This window comes from Sebastes umbrosus, chromosome 11 (genome assembly GCF_015220745.1).
Source record: "Sebastes umbrosus isolate fSebUmb1 chromosome 11, fSebUmb1.pri, whole genome shotgun sequence".
NCBI lineage: Eukaryota > Metazoa > Chordata > Actinopteri > Perciformes > Sebastidae > Sebastes > Sebastes umbrosus.
Genome location: NC_051279.1, coordinates 9,900,484 through 9,921,897, shown reverse-complemented (window position 1 = coordinate 9,921,897; position 21,414 = coordinate 9,900,484). Strand labels below are relative to the sequence as shown.

The 21,414-nt window shown below is 38.7% G+C and overlaps 1 protein-coding gene and 1 long non-coding RNA gene across 5 annotated transcripts in view; one reads left to right on the top strand and one right to left on the bottom strand.

The window, feature by feature from the left end:
• The window catches only part of LOC119497511, a 116,970-nt gene that overhangs the window by 28,374 nt on the left and 67,182 nt on the right, over positions 1–21,414 (top strand). The window lies entirely within an intron of this gene.
• Positions 2,531–12,471, bottom strand: ifnlr1 (interferon lambda receptor 1). The gene is made up of 7 exons (XM_037785645.1): positions 12,150–12,471; positions 10,678–10,804; positions 8,741–8,913; positions 8,457–8,641; positions 7,252–7,399; positions 5,904–6,034; positions 2,531–5,027 (listed from the first exon to the last, which is right to left on the bottom strand). Exons 1-7 carry the CDS (start codon positions 12,196–12,198, stop codon positions 4,020–4,022), a joined length of 1,821 nt encoding a protein of 606 aa, XP_037641573.1. The 5' UTR covers positions 12,199–12,471; the 3' UTR covers positions 2,531–4,019.

Sequence of the window (21,414 nt, the reverse complement as noted above, 5' to 3'; positions counted from 1 at the left end):
TTTTATTTTAGACACGTCCAAAGAAGAGCAAGATGGGGGAGATAGAGGAAAAGAGCATGATGAAAAGCTGGACAACATGCCCTGTGCCATGTCTTTTCCAAACACGCCAGATACCGTAAATCCCTCTCACTCTGAAAACACTCAGTCCTTTTTCATGCAGTGTGTTGTCAGGATGATTGGCTACTAGTTAGAATCCTCTTTTGTTTCCCCGGTTCACTCCTCTTTGCCATTTTACGCCCTGTTTGATTCTCTTGGAGGTAGTTGTCCCAAATTTTTCTCGACTGGATCTAACCCAATTTCTTTGGCTATCTACCTCCCACTTACTCCCACTCACAACAGCCATTTCACCTATTCATTTCATCGCCATGCTTTTTTTGTGTTAGTTGCAACATTGAACTTTGCTGGTGCGTTGCCAATTCCATCTCTTTGCTCATGTTAAATCATCCTTTACAATGCTTATTTTTCTCCTCTACTTCTGTATCAGTCCTATTCTCAGTACAAGCACAGAGCCCACTCATATGTCAAGGGCAGCATAGCTGACTTGATCTCAAATAGCACAACAGAAGCATCGTGTTCATTGACATGCTTGAGCTTTGATGAAGAGAGGGTCACAGAATGCCTAAGGCCTATGAAATATTACGTGCGCCGTACTGGTTTATACTTTTTGTTCTGTTTGCCCAGAACGAGATATAAAAATGTATTGGCAGCCTCCAACAACATCCACTTTTACTGTAGCTATTTTCCTACAATTGAGCGAAACCTTTTCTGCTGGTGTCCTGGTCCTGTAAAAGATACCGAGCTTAACTGAACAAAGAAGCCCTCGTAAGGTGGCTGTCTACACATTTTATACCTTGATTTATCTTAGAGATGGTAGCAGACTGCGTGGATTAAAAGTGCAATTTGTTTTTATCCAAGCTTTGACTTATGAAGGAATAAATCATCAGACAATATTACTTATTTGCATTCATGCATCGGCCTAGGTTATGTGCTCCACTGTTATGCATGTGTGATAGTCTTTGATACAAATCATTTTTTTGAAGCAACCTGGCCATAAATCTGTGCTTTTGACATGTTCATAATACAAAGTTTCTTGTTGATACTTTGTCGCAGGATGTATTGATTACATTTTGCCATCATTTTTCATGGTGTTGGTTTGTTAGCATTTAGCTAATATCCTGCAAAGTGTGCTGTTCTCAGTCAGTGCAGTTTGTTGTTATGATATATGACACCTTTCCTTTTGTCACATTGAATTATTTTTTGGTTCTTGTGACTGATGCACCTGAGTTGTGGGCTATTTTTTCTCCTTGAAAACATATTTAATATAAAAAAATAAATGTCTGGATCAAGTTTTTTTTGGCCCTGGCCTGAGTTCTGAAATATTGGGTATCTGCTGATACCAAGTTTTATCCTCCTTATCCTTTAGTTCCTTACTTTAAAATATCTGTTACTTCTTCCCGGTTATCTGTGTATATGGGTCAGGCTTTTACTGTAAAATATTCCAGTACAGTATCTGGTAGCAGTTGCATAGACAAGCACACAATGGGTATTAAACCAGAAATCCACCAAAGGCTTAGGTTATCCCTTGGAAAACATCCAATGGATGCAGATAGCTGCACTGTTTCCCTCTCTGTGTTGGACAGTTAAATGGGAGGATCACTTCCTCTTCTTGCTGCTTGGAAAGAAAAGGATCTCAGTTATAAATTGTTGGAAAATCCCCTTTCAGGTTACACAAGCTGCTCTCTATTTTTGAGATGTCAAACCAGATTCAAAGGTGGGTCATCTTTCCTTAAAATTCTGCAAACATACATTGGAAAACCTAAAAGAAAATCTAAAAGAAAACACTTTTTAACCATTAATCCATATATCCTGTTTTCCACATAAAAAGACAGTTACACTTAGTACGCAGTCTGCTGTTAGATTATTGTCTTCTATATGGCCAGTTGGACATTGTAGCTTTAATTAATTAAACAGCTTATTGGATCAGTTCACCAGATTTGTACAGAGCGGACATGCAGGCAGAAATACAAAAAACTATTTTTGTCTTCCTTCCTTGATTGAAAACACACACTACTCGGCAACAGGCTGTGAAGTTGAACTTTGGATCCTTTGCGCAATGCACCTCACCAACTACTTTATCGTTTGAGACGGTGAATATGTGTGGTATGTAGCAAGGATCTTTGCTTTTTTAAATACTAAGGCTGTCTTTGTCGACTTACAGTAATACAACTTTGTCTTTGTTGACATCGATTGTCGATTAGTTGACTTAATCGACAGATCTGTAAAACTGAGTTTCTCCACAAAGAATCACACAAAAGCACCACTTAAAATCTTGTGTTTACCATTCTGTTTAGTCATTCTGGATGAAATATTTAATATGCTACACAAGTTTATTATTCTTTTATATTCACCTCACCTGGAGACTAAGGAACAGAAGTTAGAGGCTATAAGAATATTATTATTTGCCAGGAGGTGAGTGTCAACAAAGTGAAACCAATGAATACACACATCTTGACATTTATAATTGCTGTAGTTCTGTTTTGAGGAAAAGGTTCTTTAATATTCATTTTTCAGAATTTCAATAATATAAATCAAACTTTCCAACATACAGTACATTTATTAGAAATTCACGATCTGTAAATACAGAATAAAAGAAAGTTGTAACTTAATAATACATTCATTCATTACCATTCATTCGAGACACTTTTGTCCACAATACAAATGTACACATGTACAATACCATCTGTATTGTATATCTACATTGTGTCCATATGTGACTCACATCGCACTGTTTCAACACACCTGACGTTATTACTTTACAACTGTACATAAAAGTCTGCTCAGGCTATTACAAACCTAGCTGTTATCAGCGTGGCTCAGGTTGCACCGTGACCCCACCTTCTAATATATTTTTTACACACTGTATTTTCTTCCCCTGAAAGAAGAGCAAACAATGAGGATAACAAAAGGAGTTCATGAACTTTGTGAGTTAGAAAAATATGGAATATTTCTTTTTTATGTAGGCTACAGATGCAAACACTAATAATACTGAACTATGTTGATGAGTTTTAAAATAGGAATACATTCATTTCAAGTAGAAATTCAGTCATTTTAGTCCCATTTTAAACAGCTGAAAAGATGATAATAGGCGTTGGACTTTGTCTAAGGCTTTTTTCAGCCACAAAGCAATCAGGTTTGTGTTCATATCTAATCTTCAAGGTTGACTGTCCACATTGTAATTTAAAATTGACCAGATTGGCTTTGTGTGTTTTAGAAAGCGTAATAAGTTTCAATAATGTGTCGCCATAGTGATGGCACACACATGCATGTGCTGGCTGCGTGTGATTGCAGCTCTATTGAAAATGAAACACTTAAAAATGGATCTGTGTGGTCGGACTGAGTTGAATTGTAAGAAAGTAATTTAAACTACATTTCAAACCACTTAAAGTACAAACATGTAGGGATTGATCATGTGTATTCTTCATTATGTAAACAAAACAGATTTTAGCTGTCTGAACACAGCTTTAGACTACCGTAACAATGTAAATGTTGATGTGAACTATAGTGAGATATACTGTCATTAAGGGACACTTCAAACTTTATATCGTAGCTGCTATATTCCCTTCTACAGTATAAACACATAACAAGAGAAGTCCAGAATAGATTATATCAGTTATGAAAGAAGTTAACTTTGGGTTCAACCTTCAACAATTCAACATCTTTTAAAATACAAATTCTGTATATACAATAATGTCTTCAAATGTAAACTCACAATTTAAGACTATCCATACGTATTTCTAGTCTAATATTTTACAATTGTGGGTTAATAAATAAATAAAACCAGATTTACAGCAAGGCATAATATATCACATCTAAGATATGAAATGTATGTAATGGTCCAGATGTGGTTATTAAATAAGACTTAGTTCAGGATGAATTTGGTCTATGTTTAAGGAGAGTTTAAACATCTGTCTCTGCATCATCAGCCACACAGCAGATAGCAAAGATTATAGAGAGGATTACTATTCTTGAATTTGTACCATTAAACCTCCCAGAAGTGTTTGCCCCTCCTCTCCTCCTCTGTGTTCATCTTCCTCACCTTCCTCCTCCTTTTTGGGACCAGTCCAGGTCCACCGATAGTCTGTCTTTCTGTATTCACAACTGTCTTTGGTTGCAGTTTCAAGAAGGATCGCAGGCATCCAGTTTTGTTTGTAACCCAATTCAAATATGGCATCACTAGGTGGTGTGTTCTGACATCCCTGGTGGAAATAAGGACTAATTGGTTGAGATGGGCAATAATTGGTGTTGCAGTAGGGCTGGGTTGGTGTGGTTACAGTGCTATCGTCACACCCTGAGTCTGACCACTCTGAACCGTCGAAGCTCTTCAAGGATGCCAATGTTGGCCCCTCCATCTTTGAGTCTATGAGGTCAGATAAGAGGGGTTTTCTCTCTGGGTTGAGGGGTGACACTGCGTCATCTGTGCTGTTCTGTAACTGAAAAATAAGTGAAGACAACACAAGTTGTCCGTCAACATCCCGCACTGTTTGCAACTGCAGTGGCCTGGCTGGATTGCTCTCACAAGGGTCCAGATCAGGTAACGGTGGTACTCCATGCGAGATCAGCTTTGGACTTGCTTCACCTTTGTCCCAGCTTTCTCCACTGGACGACATTGGTAGGTTACTGGTTTCTCTGTCGTCATTGGTAACCTGCTGAAAGTCTTCATTCTGTTCAGCAGGGACACGGACAGCTATTACACTGTAGATTTCAGAGGACTGGGCACTCGTGTCCTCTTGATTTGGGGTCAGACTGCGTGCACCTGTTCCCACAGAGGAGCCACTGCTGTCTTGCCAGGGTTGGCAGGGGATGTCCTGGGGGGAATAACCTCCAGGCCCAACTGAGGGCATATTTGGCTTCATCCGGATCGTTGCGTAAACTGTTTGGTCACATTGAACGCAGATTTCCGCTTTGGAAATGATGAGATTGGTATCTGTAGACTGCAGTACTCTAGGTGGGCTGCTGGAAGTGGTTACCTGTTTTGAAGATAAGGAAGACAGACCCATCAGAGTCAAAATAAGTGATTGATTTTTGTAGATAACTAAACAGCTTTTTATTTGATTAGAGTAATATATGTAGAAAATCTAAATATAGGAACCATACCATGTGATAAAAATGGAAAATATGCTGATCTGCTGATGAGTTTAACATTTTACACCACAATGATGGAAAGGAAAACACATTCTCACTCCCAACTCGTCAAATATCGCTGCTTGGTCAGTGCCCCCTAGTTTTGGACGCGTCAGGAACGGCATGTCAATATACGCTCGTTACATGCATAGTGGCCTTTCAAAATAAACTTCCACTTTCACAGAAAGTTAGGTTTAGGCAACACAACCACTTACGTAGGGTTAGGAAACAGTCATGATTGACGTTAACTTCACTGACTAGCGACTCACGTGAAGTGCGTAATGACACGCGTGACTCATGGGACTAACAATACTAATGAGTCACCTGACTGACGTGACAAAAAAAGGCAATGTTTATTTTTAGTTTCGCACGAGCCATGAACACTGGTCTCCTGGTTGAAAGTCCTGTGTTATCTGGTCAAAATTCTTATTGTTGGTTAAATGGTTAAACGGTTAATTATTAACATCCCTAGTTGATAATATACATACAAGATGCATAGAATGTTTTGAAGAAACATTTCCATTCATCGCCATTCATTTGTCATCACTGAAAGCCCCATGAGTCACTGAAACTAAAACAACATATTTCAATGTCTTTAATTACTTTTAGGTTGCGGTGACACATAAGTACCTTGAACACGCGTAGAGTAATTAATGTGCCAGATGGCTTCATTTTCCAGTATGACAACATTTCCTTGTCGACACACAAAAGGAACTGCTTACCAATAGATCTGGCATGCTCTTTTTCTTTCCACCCTTCACATAGTTGCACACGAACACAACGGACGTTATGATAATGGCCGTTAGAAGGGCTGCACTCACGAGAAGCCACGGCAAAAACATCAGAGGATCACCTGAGGAAGAAGAGAGTTGCTGTCATATACTGGGAAAAACACAACTTATCAGTAAAATCAGATACCCTCAAGCGCAAGTTCTAAAAATTCCCAGTGTGACACACACAAGCTTAGGCATGTTCTCAGGGAGTATCCCTGTAGCATGCCCGTGTGACATACACTGTACATCAACCGCCCTATAAGTACTTCCCAGAAGTACTTAAATGTTGGGTAACTGGAACTTATCTCTACGGGTATATACACAGAGGTGGATTCCCCCTCTTCATGAATAGAATAGCTATGGCCTTGAGTGCATTTTGAAAGATGGATTTCCTTGTTCACCTGTTTAATATAAAAGTATAATGTTGCCTGTAATTGTTTACATCGTTATTGCCAGTTTTAGCAGTAGACAATAAGCAATAAGGCAAGCTAAGGGGAGAAGAATGTCACCTTTGCAAACGGAAAGTGAAATCTAATCTCCTGTCTCATCAGTATGACAACAACAGAGGAGGGAGAGGTCACCACCCAAGCACTTAGTTTGAGATCCTTTTTCTTGAAAAAACTATCCATTTCTTTTTACTATCATTCAACAGTTAAGAGTATTTTAAGAGGCATGTATTCACAGTATGAACAATATCACCTTTGTGGCCAATACCAATAATTTCAGTTTCACTGCAACACCAGCATCTGCCTGGTTTTAGCTATTGAGTTTACCTGTTATACTCTAGCAGTGAGGCTTGGTGCGGATGCAGGCGTCTAAAAAGATGACTGATTTATAACAAACTGTCTTGATTTATTCCCAAACACTTATTTCCAAGTGGCTGCAATCACTTGAGAAGATGAGCACAAGGTACTTCAAGTCAAACGTAGAAAAGACAACATTTTCAAGTATATTCATTCTTGCATTTTCTCCACAGCAGGTGGGTCCTTGATAGCTTCCCAGTAAGATGCTGAGTGCCACACTGTTGCCTCAAGTGAAATAAAGTTTTAGTAAATATGATAAGGGTAAATCTGCTCCATTCAGTGAAGTTTTAGAAATGTAAATATAATGTAATTATTGACTTTATACAGAAAGAGCCTATTGTGAATGAAATTTGTATCAAATCCTGGTTATATCATATGCTGAAAACACATTTCTTAGCAATTATTGCCCAATATCAATGTGCTGATCTGTTTATTGTGCGCTTTTACGAGGAGTTTGTGAGAGGTGAATAGGTTATATTCAGCATTGTCCTCACCTGGCAGTGTGGCACAGAAGTGGGCTTTCTCACTCTCTTCTTTTGAGTGACCCCATACAGGAAGCGGCTGGTAGACCACATAGCCGCAGTACTCGGTTTGGTTGTTCTTCAAGTTGATGACGAACCAGCCGGTTGTAGTTTTATTAACCTGGAGACACAGAGGGTCATATGGATGATAACTTATAAGTTAAGTCCATTGCAGGTTGCATGCGTCAGATAAACAAGAAAATCTTTTCAGCTCAATAAGAACAAACGAAAAACTTTAAGATGACAGGAAAACCTGGGGGCAGATGGATAACAGAAAACATCACAGTTTAGAGACCAAATCCTGTTATTATAATGAACTTAAGTCACATAGATAATTTAGTTTGTTTCAATAATTTGAAAAAATCATGAATTGGTATGTTTGTCAACTAATTTTAATAAAAAATACAGGCCTGTTCTTACTGCTATGTAAACAACATCATCTGAAAATGTTAACCTTTACCTTTGAATATTAACCTAAATATTATACCTTTTGGTTTTACTCAATGTATTATATTATATAGTATGTGATGGCTTGTATCATTATATGCAGGGTCCAAAATGGACACTTGCCAAGCGCCAAATGTGGCTAGATTTTCCATTTTGCGAGTCGGAACACTGGCGGGTAAATGTACAAAAATAGCCATGTAATAAAAAACTATGCTGAGTCTCTACTGCGTTTTGGTGTCATTTACGGGCGCGCTGCTTCTGTCCTCTGTTGTCTGTGTCGGAGTTGAAACACACGCACACACACTACCAGATGTGCTTTTAAGCCAGTCTAAACAGCGCCATGAAACTGATCGTCTCGAGCGCTCCACTCGGCGGCAGTTTACCGTACGGGACATCAGCTACTCTGCTAAACAATCACTTGCTGCTAGTGTGCTGCTAGCTACCGTTAGGCTAATAACCCAACCTTTAAAATGAAAACCCACTGACGAGAAGGAGGACGAAGCATGTACAAAAACTTAAGTTTTTGTTTTTATTCAACATAATACGTTATCTTAATGAAATGTACTGAAACGAATGTGACACAAAAAACAATTTATTATTTTGGCCGGTAAAAAATATTTTTTATCTACCAGTCCCCTTGGCCGGTGAGTCAAAAAGTTAATTTCGGGGGGTGATTATATGACTGACTGAATATTTGTACAGTATATACTATTGTTTAAATGGAGACTCACCTGTGCAGCCCACTCTGGTTTGGTGATTTTTAAGGTATAAACCATCTCAGTCTTGTCAGGCCCATTTCTGCTGTTGGTGATGATGTCGGCAACGGAGACTCCGTTTGGCCCCAAGGGCAGCGTGACATTAACATGCAAGGATGACACTGTTGTGAAGTTAGACAAGATGGGTGGACCAAGAATAGCTACGGAGGCAAAGAAAGGATGAATGAATTAATGTTGTAATAGAATACATCTGGCTTGGAGGAAATAAAGAAATGTATGATTAGCATGGATATACTTACTGTATTCTGTGGGTTTAAACCTTTTGGTGCTGCCATGTAAGCTACTGTTAGAGTACACCTGAGCCCGGTAGTAAACGGAATCAACTGATGGGGTTTCTGCGGTCAGGTCACAGGACAGAGCAGTGATGTTCTGACACTCCTCTTTTATCTGGAATAGCTGCTTCTCAGCATCACTGTAAAAAGTACAATGTGATCAAACTGTGATACTGGAACCACATGAACATGGCAGTGTATCTCTGTAGGTTCACTGGTACCAAACCAAAAACCAAAATGTGCTGTGTGGAGTTTAATCAAGCATTTGATATAGTAGTTTGTCATGGACTTCCAAAAAATACATTTTATCAAGCAAAGACTTGACGTGAAACAGGTCGTCCTGACCATGCCAAATCAGCCTGTCATCATTGGAACACATTTCCTTTTTGAGGGAGACAAATAAATGCTGTAACAAGGAACCGATATTGAGCGAGCATAGTTAAACCAGTCTTCCTCTGCAGCTGATTTGATGCTGGAAGTCACTCCAGCAATTCCAGTTGACAGTGGATGGGAGAAAAGTCAATAGGATAGGGGTGGCACTTGACATTTGTCTGGGAGACTGAGTCATGAGTAATTAGAGGAGATGACATTTCCACTTTGTTGAGATCATTAGTAGAGAAGGAGTGAAATGAAGAAAGAAACAAAATCTGCTTGGAACGCATGAAAAGGCTCCATGAGCATCTTCTTTCAATGAAGAGAGCAGAGTGCAGTCCATGCTGATTAATTAGTATTATACTATTTGTAGAATAAACTCTAGTGGTGGCTGCATAGGATTGTTGTGATACAAACATTTCCAATAACTCCAGAGCGTCATAAAGTCGAAAAGTAAAAATGTATTGGAAAAAGATAGATTTAATAATTTCCAAAATTCACAACAAGTTTTTATCTAACGAAATATCCATATTTGTTGGCGTTTAGCTGGAGAGTTATATTCATTAAAGAAAGTTGATTTTAATAAAAATATACTAACTCATTTAATACACTGAAACACCTTATTCAAATTTAGTTTTTTGTTCATTTTGTTTGATTCTAAGAAACAGCGTGGTACACTTAGCTGCATGCTAGTTTTTGAGCAATACAGTTATAGAGCCACTAGCCATGGAAAAACCAAAACCAACAATGACTTCCCAACTTATCTGCGGCTCTCAACCCAAAATCTATTTGTTCCTTAAATAAATAAATAGAAATAAGAAACACAAATCACAAATATATATTTTCATTTTAAAAAAAGGCAAAACAATTTCCTTAAAATCAGCTGAGCACTGTAGTTTTTATCAAGCGTTACTAGAAGAGGGGTAAATAGTGTATTTGTTGGAGACTATTTTCAGCTGTGGATTTGTTGTGCCTGTGAGTATTTACAGCCCTTGGATGGTTTATGTGGGATCGGCTCAAAATTAACTTCAGTATCCATGTACATCATAATTAATGAACATTTATGTGTTTTTGGATGGAGGTCTATGGCACAGACTAAGCTAGTACTTGTTAGGCGGATCAATTCATTGTTGCTTTGGTCTTTGTTGACAATAAGAAAACTAGAGAATATCACCGGACTAACTAAAATAATAGTCTTTGTCAGCATGAGATGTCACTATAATAACAATAAATTCAATAAAACACAATATGTGTGCTAGGGTTAGATCCAGTGTGTCCGTATGTATTGTATTCCCCCCAAGCACAGACCATCTGGTGACCATGGTTACAGTCCTAATTAGTTACAAGTCTACAAAATGCTCATTTTACACTGCAATGCCTTGACATAGACACTGACACCGAGTGTTTACTCTGCAAACACATTTTTCCTGCTTTGACCCACCTCTCCATATGGATCTCTACATGGAGCAACAAAGGTACAAGAGGGCAATGGAAGTAAAGATACAATAATCACTCATCCGTCAAGGTCTTACCTCCAGTACTTGACGCAATAGAGGACCTTTTCCCCAGGGATGGCAGGCTCCACGGGGTCCCAGTGGAGTATGTTGTAAAAGTTCTTGGAGACAAAATAAACTCTCCCATTGCCAGTTGAAAGAGAAGCTGTCGGGAAAAAAGGGGCACAAGAGCAAAAGTCTGTGAATAACTTTATGGCGGATGCTAATGTGGTGTCCTTGTTCTCATTAAGTCTGTTTTATTTTCTTAATATCCGTAAAATTCATAAATCCAAATCTTAAAAAAATGTAATTTCGCATTAATGCAACTTGCGATTTTGGAGGTTGTAGCGGGCTAATTTTTAAAGCTAGAGTGAAGATACCTAAACATAAATAACGTAACCTAAGGAATCCATTGGTAGCAACCATGTCACACAAGTTTGTCACAAAGGAGGCTAAATTATGCTCCAAAGTTACGCTCAATTCTAGTGAGGAAAAACTGGCATGGCCATTTTTAAAGGGGTCCCTTGACCTCTGAACTCAAGATATGTGAATGAAAATGGGTTCTATGGGTACCCACGAGTCTCCCCTTTATACACATGCCCACATTATGATAATCACATGCAGTTTGGGGCAAGTCATAGTCAAGTCAGCACACTGTTCTCTACTGTAACAAGAGCCATAGACAACCTTTTGCACTCGAGTTACATCTTGTTTTTATATACTCTATGATGCAGCACATACTGTAAAAAAAATGTCCCAGCATCCTAGGCCGGTGTAGCTCCCTCTATATATATGAAGTCTTGAGAGAAACACAGTCACTGAATCTTTCTAGTATAGCTGCTAAGGCCTGAGCAATACAGTGCACATGCACTGGATCCAGGACCACAAGGAGATTATGTGAGATCGACTTTGTTTCTGCTAGTGGCTGAAACTAAAAACTGTGCTTTGTTTTTTGATACAAGGAAATAGTTGCCCTCTCTCGTACTGGCATACAGGAAAAGGATGCAGAACACCACCCTGTGTTTTATAGCTTGAGTTATTCATACATAGACCACATTTTCATGATGAAAAGCCATATAAACAGAGCTAGTGATTTAACAAATCAGTGCATGTTACAATTTTAACGTTATAGCCCATGTACTGTAGTTTACTGATGACGTAAAAGACATCAAGGTTGAAATTACACACGGAGTAGTCCGTTTAAAATTAGCATTTTTATAAGCTGTGCAATGATATAGTCAATATTACATCAGACAGACTCTAAAATGAAATAGCATTTTCCATCGATCACTATCATTTAAAATGACCCAAGTCCTCATTGTAATCTGGGACTCTCCTTCATTTCAAATGAGAGGGAATCACTCTCTGTCAAATACATTATTAGGCTTTATTGCATTGGTGTTATTATTTATATCTCCTATTAGAAAACAAAAATGACTCATTAAATGTTTGCCTGCCTGTAATCATCTGTAAATCAAAACATAAATCCATATTAGCTCCTCTGTACTCACCATAGTAGAACAGAAGCAGGATGATGACCTTCATAGACCACATCTTCATTAGGTAAGTGGGCCACAAAAAAAATGCCAAAGTCCTACTCTGAGGCTGCCGCCGCTATGTTGGGAGTTCTAAACAAAAGCAACACACCACAAAGAACTAAATCTAAACCAAAACTCCCGTATCTCCAAAATCCCTCAAAAACAAAAACCAGAGTCAATATCAAAACGGCTGTAAAATATTAAAGCTGTAAAGGGTTTTAGGGCATTTTCCCGGCCTCCGCTTCTCAACCATCTCTAATGCGTCCTGGGAAAGGAGTGGCTTTACTCAGGTGTGCAGGTGTACTTTGGCACATGTTATCACTTTGTTCCTGTTTTTCTACTTTACTGTATGTCCCGCCCATTTGTCGTCTCTCTCCACACTCTCTACTTCCCTTTTCCTCCCTCCTCCTCCTCCTCCCTTCTCCACCTTGAGTCTCTCTCTCTCTGCTCGTCTATCAGGTTATTTGTGGTTTATAGAGTTTACTGGAAATGGCCGAGACAGAAAGTGAAAGAACATGCTTATACACACACGGTGTCTGAGGTGTGTATATCTGGTTTAAAGAACACTCTGTAGCTTAAACAACCTGATGTTGACTCGTAGACATTGTTATCACACAGTTTTGGTAATGAGCAAACGAACAGCTGAATGAATAAATGTATGAATGGTTATGTAATTGGTGTTCTTGTTGCAGTAATTATAGTATTAGAGCAATGATTCAAAATGAGCTGGCAATGTCTTTTGTTTTGCTTTCTTGGAAGAGAAACTCAATTGCAGACTTAATATCAGTTTTTTCTCTAATTATTAATTGGCTTGTGTACACACGAACAGAATCTAAGGCCTGTTCAGTTGTCATCAGTTGTTGTCTCATACTGGATCTGCTGATACTGTGTAGTGCTGGTACTCCAACATGTCTACTGTCCTAAAGTACAACGTTGATTTTTTGTTATAGTCAAATTGAAATGTTCTTTCCAAAGTTAATGTCAATACAGGAGCCTGTTTAGTAAGAATTATTAAATTAAATGTAACTTATAGTATAGCATGGTTGGCTGATGTAGTGTAGCAAAAGTTTGATAATGGTTGAAAATACACTTAACTTGCTGGTTGTCTGTAAGTTTTAAATATTAGATGAACACAATAAATACTATTTTAATATATTTAAAACCAGGGAAATAACAGATATATACAAATTGCTTTATGTAGTAACAATAAACATGCATACGTAAAACACATCTCAGTGATAACATGTTGAGTAATATTTTTAGTGCCTAGCTTCTTGTCCTGTTTATACGTAATCCGTTGTCATGGCAGCACATAAAAGCACTGAGCATTTGAGGAATGCCAATAGATGACTCTTATGTAAGACATTACGACTTTGATGAGCAGGAAATACAATAGTAAATTAATGATGACTGTTTCATTTAATTTTCTAAATGTGCTAGCGTACACCCAAAGCTTTGACATTCGAACACCTACTGTGAATGGAATGCTATTAATTAATTATTATTAATTATTAGATACGCGTGTCATGTTTCAACACGTCACACAGCCATGACAAAAGGGCATTGTTCAGATTTACAACTTGATAAAGTGACTCAGTTGAGGATGTTGGAACTCTCGGTAATAGGGCTGTCCTTGACCAAATACATTCTTGGAAATTGAACTCTGTGGGTGTTTTAAAATGACTACCAGCCAGTTTAAAAACTCCTGCTTGCCCTTCGATGGTCGAGGGCTGTTTTTTACGTCTTTGAAAAAGCAGTACTGTACTTAAATATTTTTTTCATAACCCTCACCCTTTCCCTGCTTTGATACAATTGGATACATTATATTTTGTTAGGGCATCAGTTTGTTCATAATGTAGCATGCCTTTTGGAATCTGTTCATTTGTAAAATCAGGACTTGGAGAAGCGAACGTGATTTTGGTTTTCCCTTTCCTTTTTCGCACTTTCTTACTGACGTACAGCAGCGGATTGAAAAATCTAGACCAAAATGTTCTTTTCTCTGTCAATAACCTATGCCTGGTAAATTTATCCCATTACCTGTTTTTTCTGTATAAGTATGTACAAGAACTCCTACAAATATGCTAAATGTATTCACAAAACTATTCTGCATTAATGTTTAGAGTTGTACCGATACCAGTATCGGACGCCTTTCCGATACTGCCCAAAATTCGGAATTGGTATCGGCGAGTACACCAGTTTATGCACCAATCCGATACTGATATTTATTAACTCAGAAAAAAATCAACTTGTTTAACCGGAAATCAATTCTAATAGTAATCATGTCACATCAATATCAATCATGCTTGTATTGGATAGTTTTTTGGTATCGGCCGATACCGCAAGTTCAGGTATTGGAATTGGTATCGGGAAGGAAAAAATGGTATCAGCGGCGGCCTGGGTTCGAGTCTGACCTGCGACCATTTCCGCATGTCGCCTCCTCTCTTTATCCCCCTTTCTAGACTATCCACTCTCCTATCAATAAAGGATTGAAAATGCCCAAAAAAAATAATCAAAAGAAAGTGTCCTCACTTTCATGTGTTTACAGCTTTCAGGTTTCTTGCAATGAAATGTTAAAAAATTGTTCTTAGTATTCCTCAATTGGGATTGTCCCCACTGGCTCATTTCCCCGAAAACGAAGCAACTTCTCTGTGACTCCTTTTATCTAATATTTCTTTGAGTTGTGAGCAGTTCAACCAAAGTGTTTTCCCTTCCCTGAATAAATGAGAAGTTGCAGTTAGGAGTTATACGGTAAAAATTGATTTTGCTGACTTTTAGTTCAGTGTTAAAACTATATATGTGGGAAAAAAAGTGGTTTTAAGCAATTTGTTGTAACTCATAATTAGGGTGCTGCTATTCCAGTGCAAAGCAATGTAATTTAAACATAGTCAGATTAAAACCATTACAAACACAAAAGAAGCGATCAATCTAATCTCAAACAGACTGGCAGACTTTAAATGGATGAAGTTCTTGTTAAATATGTCTCATAAAGGCAGCCTCTACTCGAATTGCCTTTGCAAGAATAACATGTAAAGCAGAGATTGTTCCACCAAAGCAAAGACAATCTGCTTATACTAATCTCATTTAACTCCTTATTGATTTCAGTATTTTCCTAATATTGCACATACTGATTTGTGAACACAATCTGTCTATCATCAGCTGTTGTCGGTTTTCAGTGGGTTATGGTCAGTGACACCTTATTGTAGGCAATAACATCCTGGCAGTGATTTGCTCCGATGGTTGATTTTAATTAGGCCGTTGTTTGACTACTCTTCTGTTACCGGTGTCATTACATTATGCCACCTGGCTGCAAAACAATAAAGGCCCTGCCTCACTTGTAAACCCCAGAGATTATGTTGGCTTTAAATGGAACATGTAGAATTGTTTCTGACATGGGAATTTGAGTACGTGATGTGCTTGATCTTCAAGGGGTTGAACGTGTGACAACACAGTTGTTAGAAAACAAAAATGGACACTGCGAGAGACAACTTTATTGTCTTTTGAAAACCAGGGAATTATTTGATGTTTTTCTGCATTTCAAAACCATGTTGAGGAATAACAAAAGTCCAGTTGCCAACTTTAAAAACATCAGTTATTATGAACTTCAGAAAATATTTCTGGTTTATCTCATTTCAAATGTATGAAAACCCAGTTGGACTTTGATTTGGACTCATGTGATCATGACTCCATTTGAAGGCCCCAACAGTCTTGATCAAATTAAAATGGCACCAACCTCAACCTGGCAAACTAGCACATGAAAACATTATGAGTTAACTTGGGTTTCAAGCAAAAACACAGTAATCAATTAAATCTATCTTTTGCTGCACAGTTTGACACCATCTCCAGTATGGTTCCTTGTTTTCACTCTACGCGGCAGTGAAATTCATTGTGAGAGATCCTCTCCTTTTCCTCTTGTCGCCAAAATTAATTCACAGTGGTGGCATCACTGAGAGGAGCAAAGGCTTTGATGTTGTTGGACACAAACTGAGGAGATGTGATGTACTTCTGTGGGCTCTTGCACTTCAAGAACATCATCAATGAATCATCCTTTGCTCTGTCGCAGCAAATCAAATGTATCTTGCAGCTCTCACCTCACCAGCCTGTTTGAGTCACAAAGACTGAGTGAAAACTTTGATCTTATTCAGCGAGCACAGGTTGGACTGTGCAGATGCTGGCTCCGGATCAAGTCTCAGGGTGAGACGAAACCAGATTTGTATTTGAAATCTGATGCAGAAACATTTTGTAGAATCAATCTTTCCCATTTTTGTAATTCATGTTTGATTTTGAAGCAGTTTAAAACACATATTTCTTCCCGTTGTTACTCGAAACTATAACACCCAAAGGAAATCAGCTTTTTATTAAAAGTAAATCAATGATGTCTGTCATTTGATTTTCTAAATAGGCTGGCATACACTCAGATTTTCTAAATAGGCTGGCATACACCCAGAGCTCTGACACTGGAACGCCTACTGTTAATGGAATGCAATTAGTATTAATGTTAGTAGATACACCCATGTGTCAACACCTCACACAGCCGTGAGAAAGGTGTATTGTGTGGACTGTTTAAAGAGTGGATTTACGTCTTGATGATACTACAAACTTTACACCCGTATAGGGCTGAACTGAATGCTATGAAGCTTCGAAGCTTCGACCATTGCCATGGTAATCTACCTCCAAATCAGTATCAAATGTTTGTTTTGTGTATAAATCCCCAAATAACACCTGAAATAAGGAATAATCCCACAATTCATATTCAACATTCATTATTATTACTTATTCTCAGACAGATATCGCTGTTTGTTGCATGTAAAGGTTTGTGTGTGCGGTGGTGCGACAGTGGCATTGTCCCGGGCACTGAAACGGGGGGAGATGGAGAAAAACAGGCAGAAGAACATGTCAGTCTGTCGCGCCGCAAAGCGAAGCTCCAAATACTTTCAAATATTACTCACCGTAGCTTCGAAACCCCAAAAATGGTAATCAGGACAGCCCTACCCATATAATATTGCAGAAGTGGAAGATTAAAAAAACAGAAGGAGTAGAAAATAATGACGCATTGAGCATTAGTAGCATTCTTTGTTTATCAGTCATGTAATTTGTGTATTGTGTAACAAGCCCAACAGCAAATTTACTGTAGGCATTAAGGACACAAACAGGCCAAAAGTCCAAATTTTCCTCTTTATTCTGAAACTGGGACCGGAGAGTGTGCTCATCATAGAGATTGGTTGGAGGGCATAATGGTGATCACAAAGCCTCTACTGCCTGCCATGAGTCCTGTCACCCCCCTGCTACCTCCTCCTCCACCAACAACCACCACTTTCCCTCAACTGTCCTTGAAAGTGAAATAGATAAAAGTTCATAAAAACCTGACAAATGAGTGAAGGGTTGGAAATTAGCTCAAGCCAACAGCCAAATGCGGGTAAATATGCACAGTGGCTGCTAGATTTGCTTCACTCACCAGCCAAACAAAACCAATAGTAAACTATCGAGTGGCTGGTAGATTTTGGAATCCACCAGCCACAGTGGCAGTTGGACAGATCATTTCCAACCCAGAGTGTTATTTTGAGCAACAAAGAAAAGGTGCGTTGCATGCCGTGTTTAAGAGATAGGGTTATCACTGAGCGGCTGATGGGTCACAAACAGACAAGTAGACAAACAGAGAGACGGGCAAACAGACGAGCTTCTTGGTTTACAGACAGACAGAATGAGAGCAAGATAAAAATACAGTTCTAAAGATAGGCTGAAAACACACACAGACAGGTAAACAGATCACTCCCTTAAAGACAAGCGAGAGAATTTAAATCAAGGTGATAATCTCTGACAACATAGATATTGATATGCTCCCATTAGAAGCACACCAGAGACTGCACAACCAGCTTTACCTTAAACAAAATTTAATAAAATTGTATTATTATTGCTTCTGCATTAAAGTTAATTTAAATACACAAAGCACCTACAGCATTTAGGGCCCATTGAAGACATATCACGTAGAATCTAAACATTTTAATTAACCACAACAGAGAGGTGAGGAGTTTTTTTTTATAATGAGGCAAGAATGTATAAGTCCTGAACAAGTATAGCACAAAATAGATTGATTCCTCTGAACAACACGCTCACTAATGGCAACATAATGGTATTGTGAGAGGTGCCCTTTTCATAAATTAATGAGGATTGAGTTTTTTTTTATGTAAAACTCATCTACAATGTGTCTTGAGGCTTAGACCCTTGGTCTGATCAGTAATGTGATTTGTGTGGGGCATGTTTGGCCTCATGCCGTGGCATTATCCAAACCCATCAATTAACGCCTGATCTTTATACTTTTAGCAGGGGGTGGAGGTGTTTGTAAGGGCAGCGAGTCAAAAGGGGAAACTGGAACAGCATTAATTCTCGGATGAGGAGGGAGTGCATCGATGAAATGTAAAGGCTCCAACATGGGATTGTTGATGTATATCTGCGTTCTTCATATTAATCATTCCTTCTATTTAATAATGCATTACAACTAGGGCTGTTAATCGATTGAAATATTTAATCGTGATTAATTGCATGATTGTCCATAGTTAATCACGATTAATTGCAAATTAATTGCACATTTTTTATCTTTTCAAAATGTACCTGTCACGGGTTAGCCGGTGCCCTATGAAGTAAGATGCACGCACACACACTGCAACGCCACCTCCATCATATAGTAGTGCATCAGTACTTCTTAAATGTCGGGAGGCCCGCCGACAAAGTTATACATTTCTTAACGTGGGTCATAGTGTAACAAAGCATAAATGTATTTCTGAATTACACAAAGGTACAAGTATTGTTATTGAACATTTCCATTTATTGTAAAATGTATATTCAGTAAATTGTTTGTCACCCGTAAAGGGAGATTTGTCAAGTATTTAATACTCTTCTCAACATGGGAGTGGGCAAATATGCTTTCTTTATACAAATGTATGTTTATATTTATTACTGGAAATCAATTACCAACACAAAACAATGACAAATATTGTCCAGAAACCCTCACAGGTACTGCATTTAGCATAAAAGATATGCTCAAATCATGGCAAACTGCAGCCCAACAGGCAACAACAGCTGTCAGTGTGTCAGTGTGCTGACTTGACAATGACTTGCACAAAAACAGCATGTGATTATCATAAAGTGTGCATGTAGGTTGTCTAGTTTCATATGATATCTGTATCTTAACCGGAAATGCAAAAATTATATCTAATTTCTTGGCTTTAGGACTCATTCCTGCAGCACTATATAGAGACCAGCATCAGTCTTTGAATGCAGCATGTTTCCTTATAACATTATCTCTCCTACTTAAATCACTGTAGCTCTAAAGCTGAACCTGCTACAACCTAAAAAAGGCAATTTGCATTAATGGGTTAAATAAATTAGTCATGTTATAAGGAAATTACATTAACGTGCTATCGTGTTAACTTTGACAGCCCTAATTACTACCACACATCCCTACATACCTGATCAACAGCGGTCGTGAATGAGAACACTGACTCTGCAATTAAAGAACATTTAAGACCATATCAAGAAACACTGAACACACCACTGGTTAACAGTATAATTAGTTCTAAATCACTGCTGATGGAAGCTGAGCCTCATTATGTCAGTACTCAACGCCTACTTTCGACTCCCCATCACCAATTGTATGTCTACCAGTTGAGACCAGTTCAACCACAGATACATTTTTCTTTTCTTGTTTTATTTGTGCCTAAAGAAAAAAAGGAAAGATTAGAGAAAGGTCTGACACATTATTTTGGGTAGCAGAAACACTATTTTGCTGCTCTACTATTCTGTTAATCTTCTGGCAACCCCGCAGGGTAAACCTGCCATCTCCAAGTACACAGGTTGGAAACCACTTGACTAAATTCACTTCTAGTTAAACCAGGGATGCTTAAAGTGGCCGTAGGCAGAATATTTTTGGCATCATTGGGCAAAAATTCTATAATAACCTTTCAGCATATTGTAATTCAAATGTTCTGAGAGATAACTACACTTCTGCACCTCCTCATGGCTCTGTTTTCAGGCTTTAAAAAATCCATCCAGTGACGGAAGACTTTGACAAATCACAGGTCATTTCAGAGAGAGAGCGTTCCTATTGGCTGTGCTCCGGTCATGTGACCGGTACTTGGCGTTCATTCAGGCCATTTCAACCTGATCTCAACATGGCTGCTGGGTCACAAACTTTCTCATTTTACAGCTAAACCGTACACTACAAGATGATTCTGAAAACATTTGAGGAGAGAAATAGGCATTAACGTAACATAATATTGATTCATATTTGATCAGCGCTGCCTAGTTTGACCATTTGGTCGGAGTTTGCGAGTGATTGACAGCTGGCTCTCATTGACAGCAGATGAACAGCAGATCTCAGGTCAGCTCTGAATATTTGTTCTCCTCCGGTCTGTGAAATCTTGCAGATGCCGTTAGGAGCACCGGAGGACACCGGAGGACACAGAGGCACATGATTTTTTTCATGTACTACTGTCACGATATAGCGACCGTTTTATAAAAATAACTACTAATAATCTACTTCAGCTTTAACATGTTAGTCAGGAAGTAAAAACACACCTTTGTTTTTCTAGCCACATTTCACTCTTGCAAAATGTTGTTAAACTGGTCTCTCAGAGGGAGCGCTGAGATCTGAGCATAGACAAGTCCATGGAACTAGAGCATGATGCTGCCAAAAGTAAACAATAACTTGACAGGATCCTGCCTCGCTGTGCTTGACTTGCCAAAGTGGCTACATTTTTTTGTTGTAACAAAAATACAAAGATGAAAAGAGCAGCTCATCGGGAGTGGAGGAGCGCTCTGCCCAGTAGCGAGACTATCAGCAGTGCCGGGTGTGTGACTACACAGAGGAACTGGGCCTCTAGGGTACCAACTAATATCTGCTGTCCATTCAGTCGCAAGATAGCATTATTGCATCAGTGCTAGAATTCTCAGACGACGTGCTCAAGTCTCGTGTTTGATTTCTTGACAATGCAACAACCTTTTCAACTTCCATCAAAGGTGGAGATTAAGACCTGTGTAATGGCTGCAAACAACTATTTGCTATGTGAAGATATAGTGGAATAATGTCTACCCTAGCAGAGAATGAAGTCACTCTCCCTCTGTGTGTGTTGTAGTCAGAGCTTCTCCTTGCTTTGTTGACATCTTTGTTGGGGCAGCTGTGGCTCAGGAGATAGAGCGGGTCGTCCACTAATCGGAAGACCGGTGGTTTGATCCCCGGCTCCTC

Excerpts from the sequence above, each read along its gene's own strand:
- ifnlr1 (XM_037785645.1), bottom strand. The coding sequence starts at position 12,198 with ATGAAGATGTGGTCTATGAAGGTCATCATCCTGCTTCTGTTCTACTAT. Across the intron at positions 10,805-12,149 it reads CCTGCTTCTGTTCTACTATG|CTTCTCTTTCAACTGGCAAT; the intron begins GTGAGTACAGAG and ends TTTTCCCGACAG. Across the intron at positions 5,028-5,903 it reads AGAGCATGCCAGATCTATTG|GTAACCACTTCCAGCAGCCC; the intron begins GTAAGCAGTTCC and ends TCTTCAAAACAG.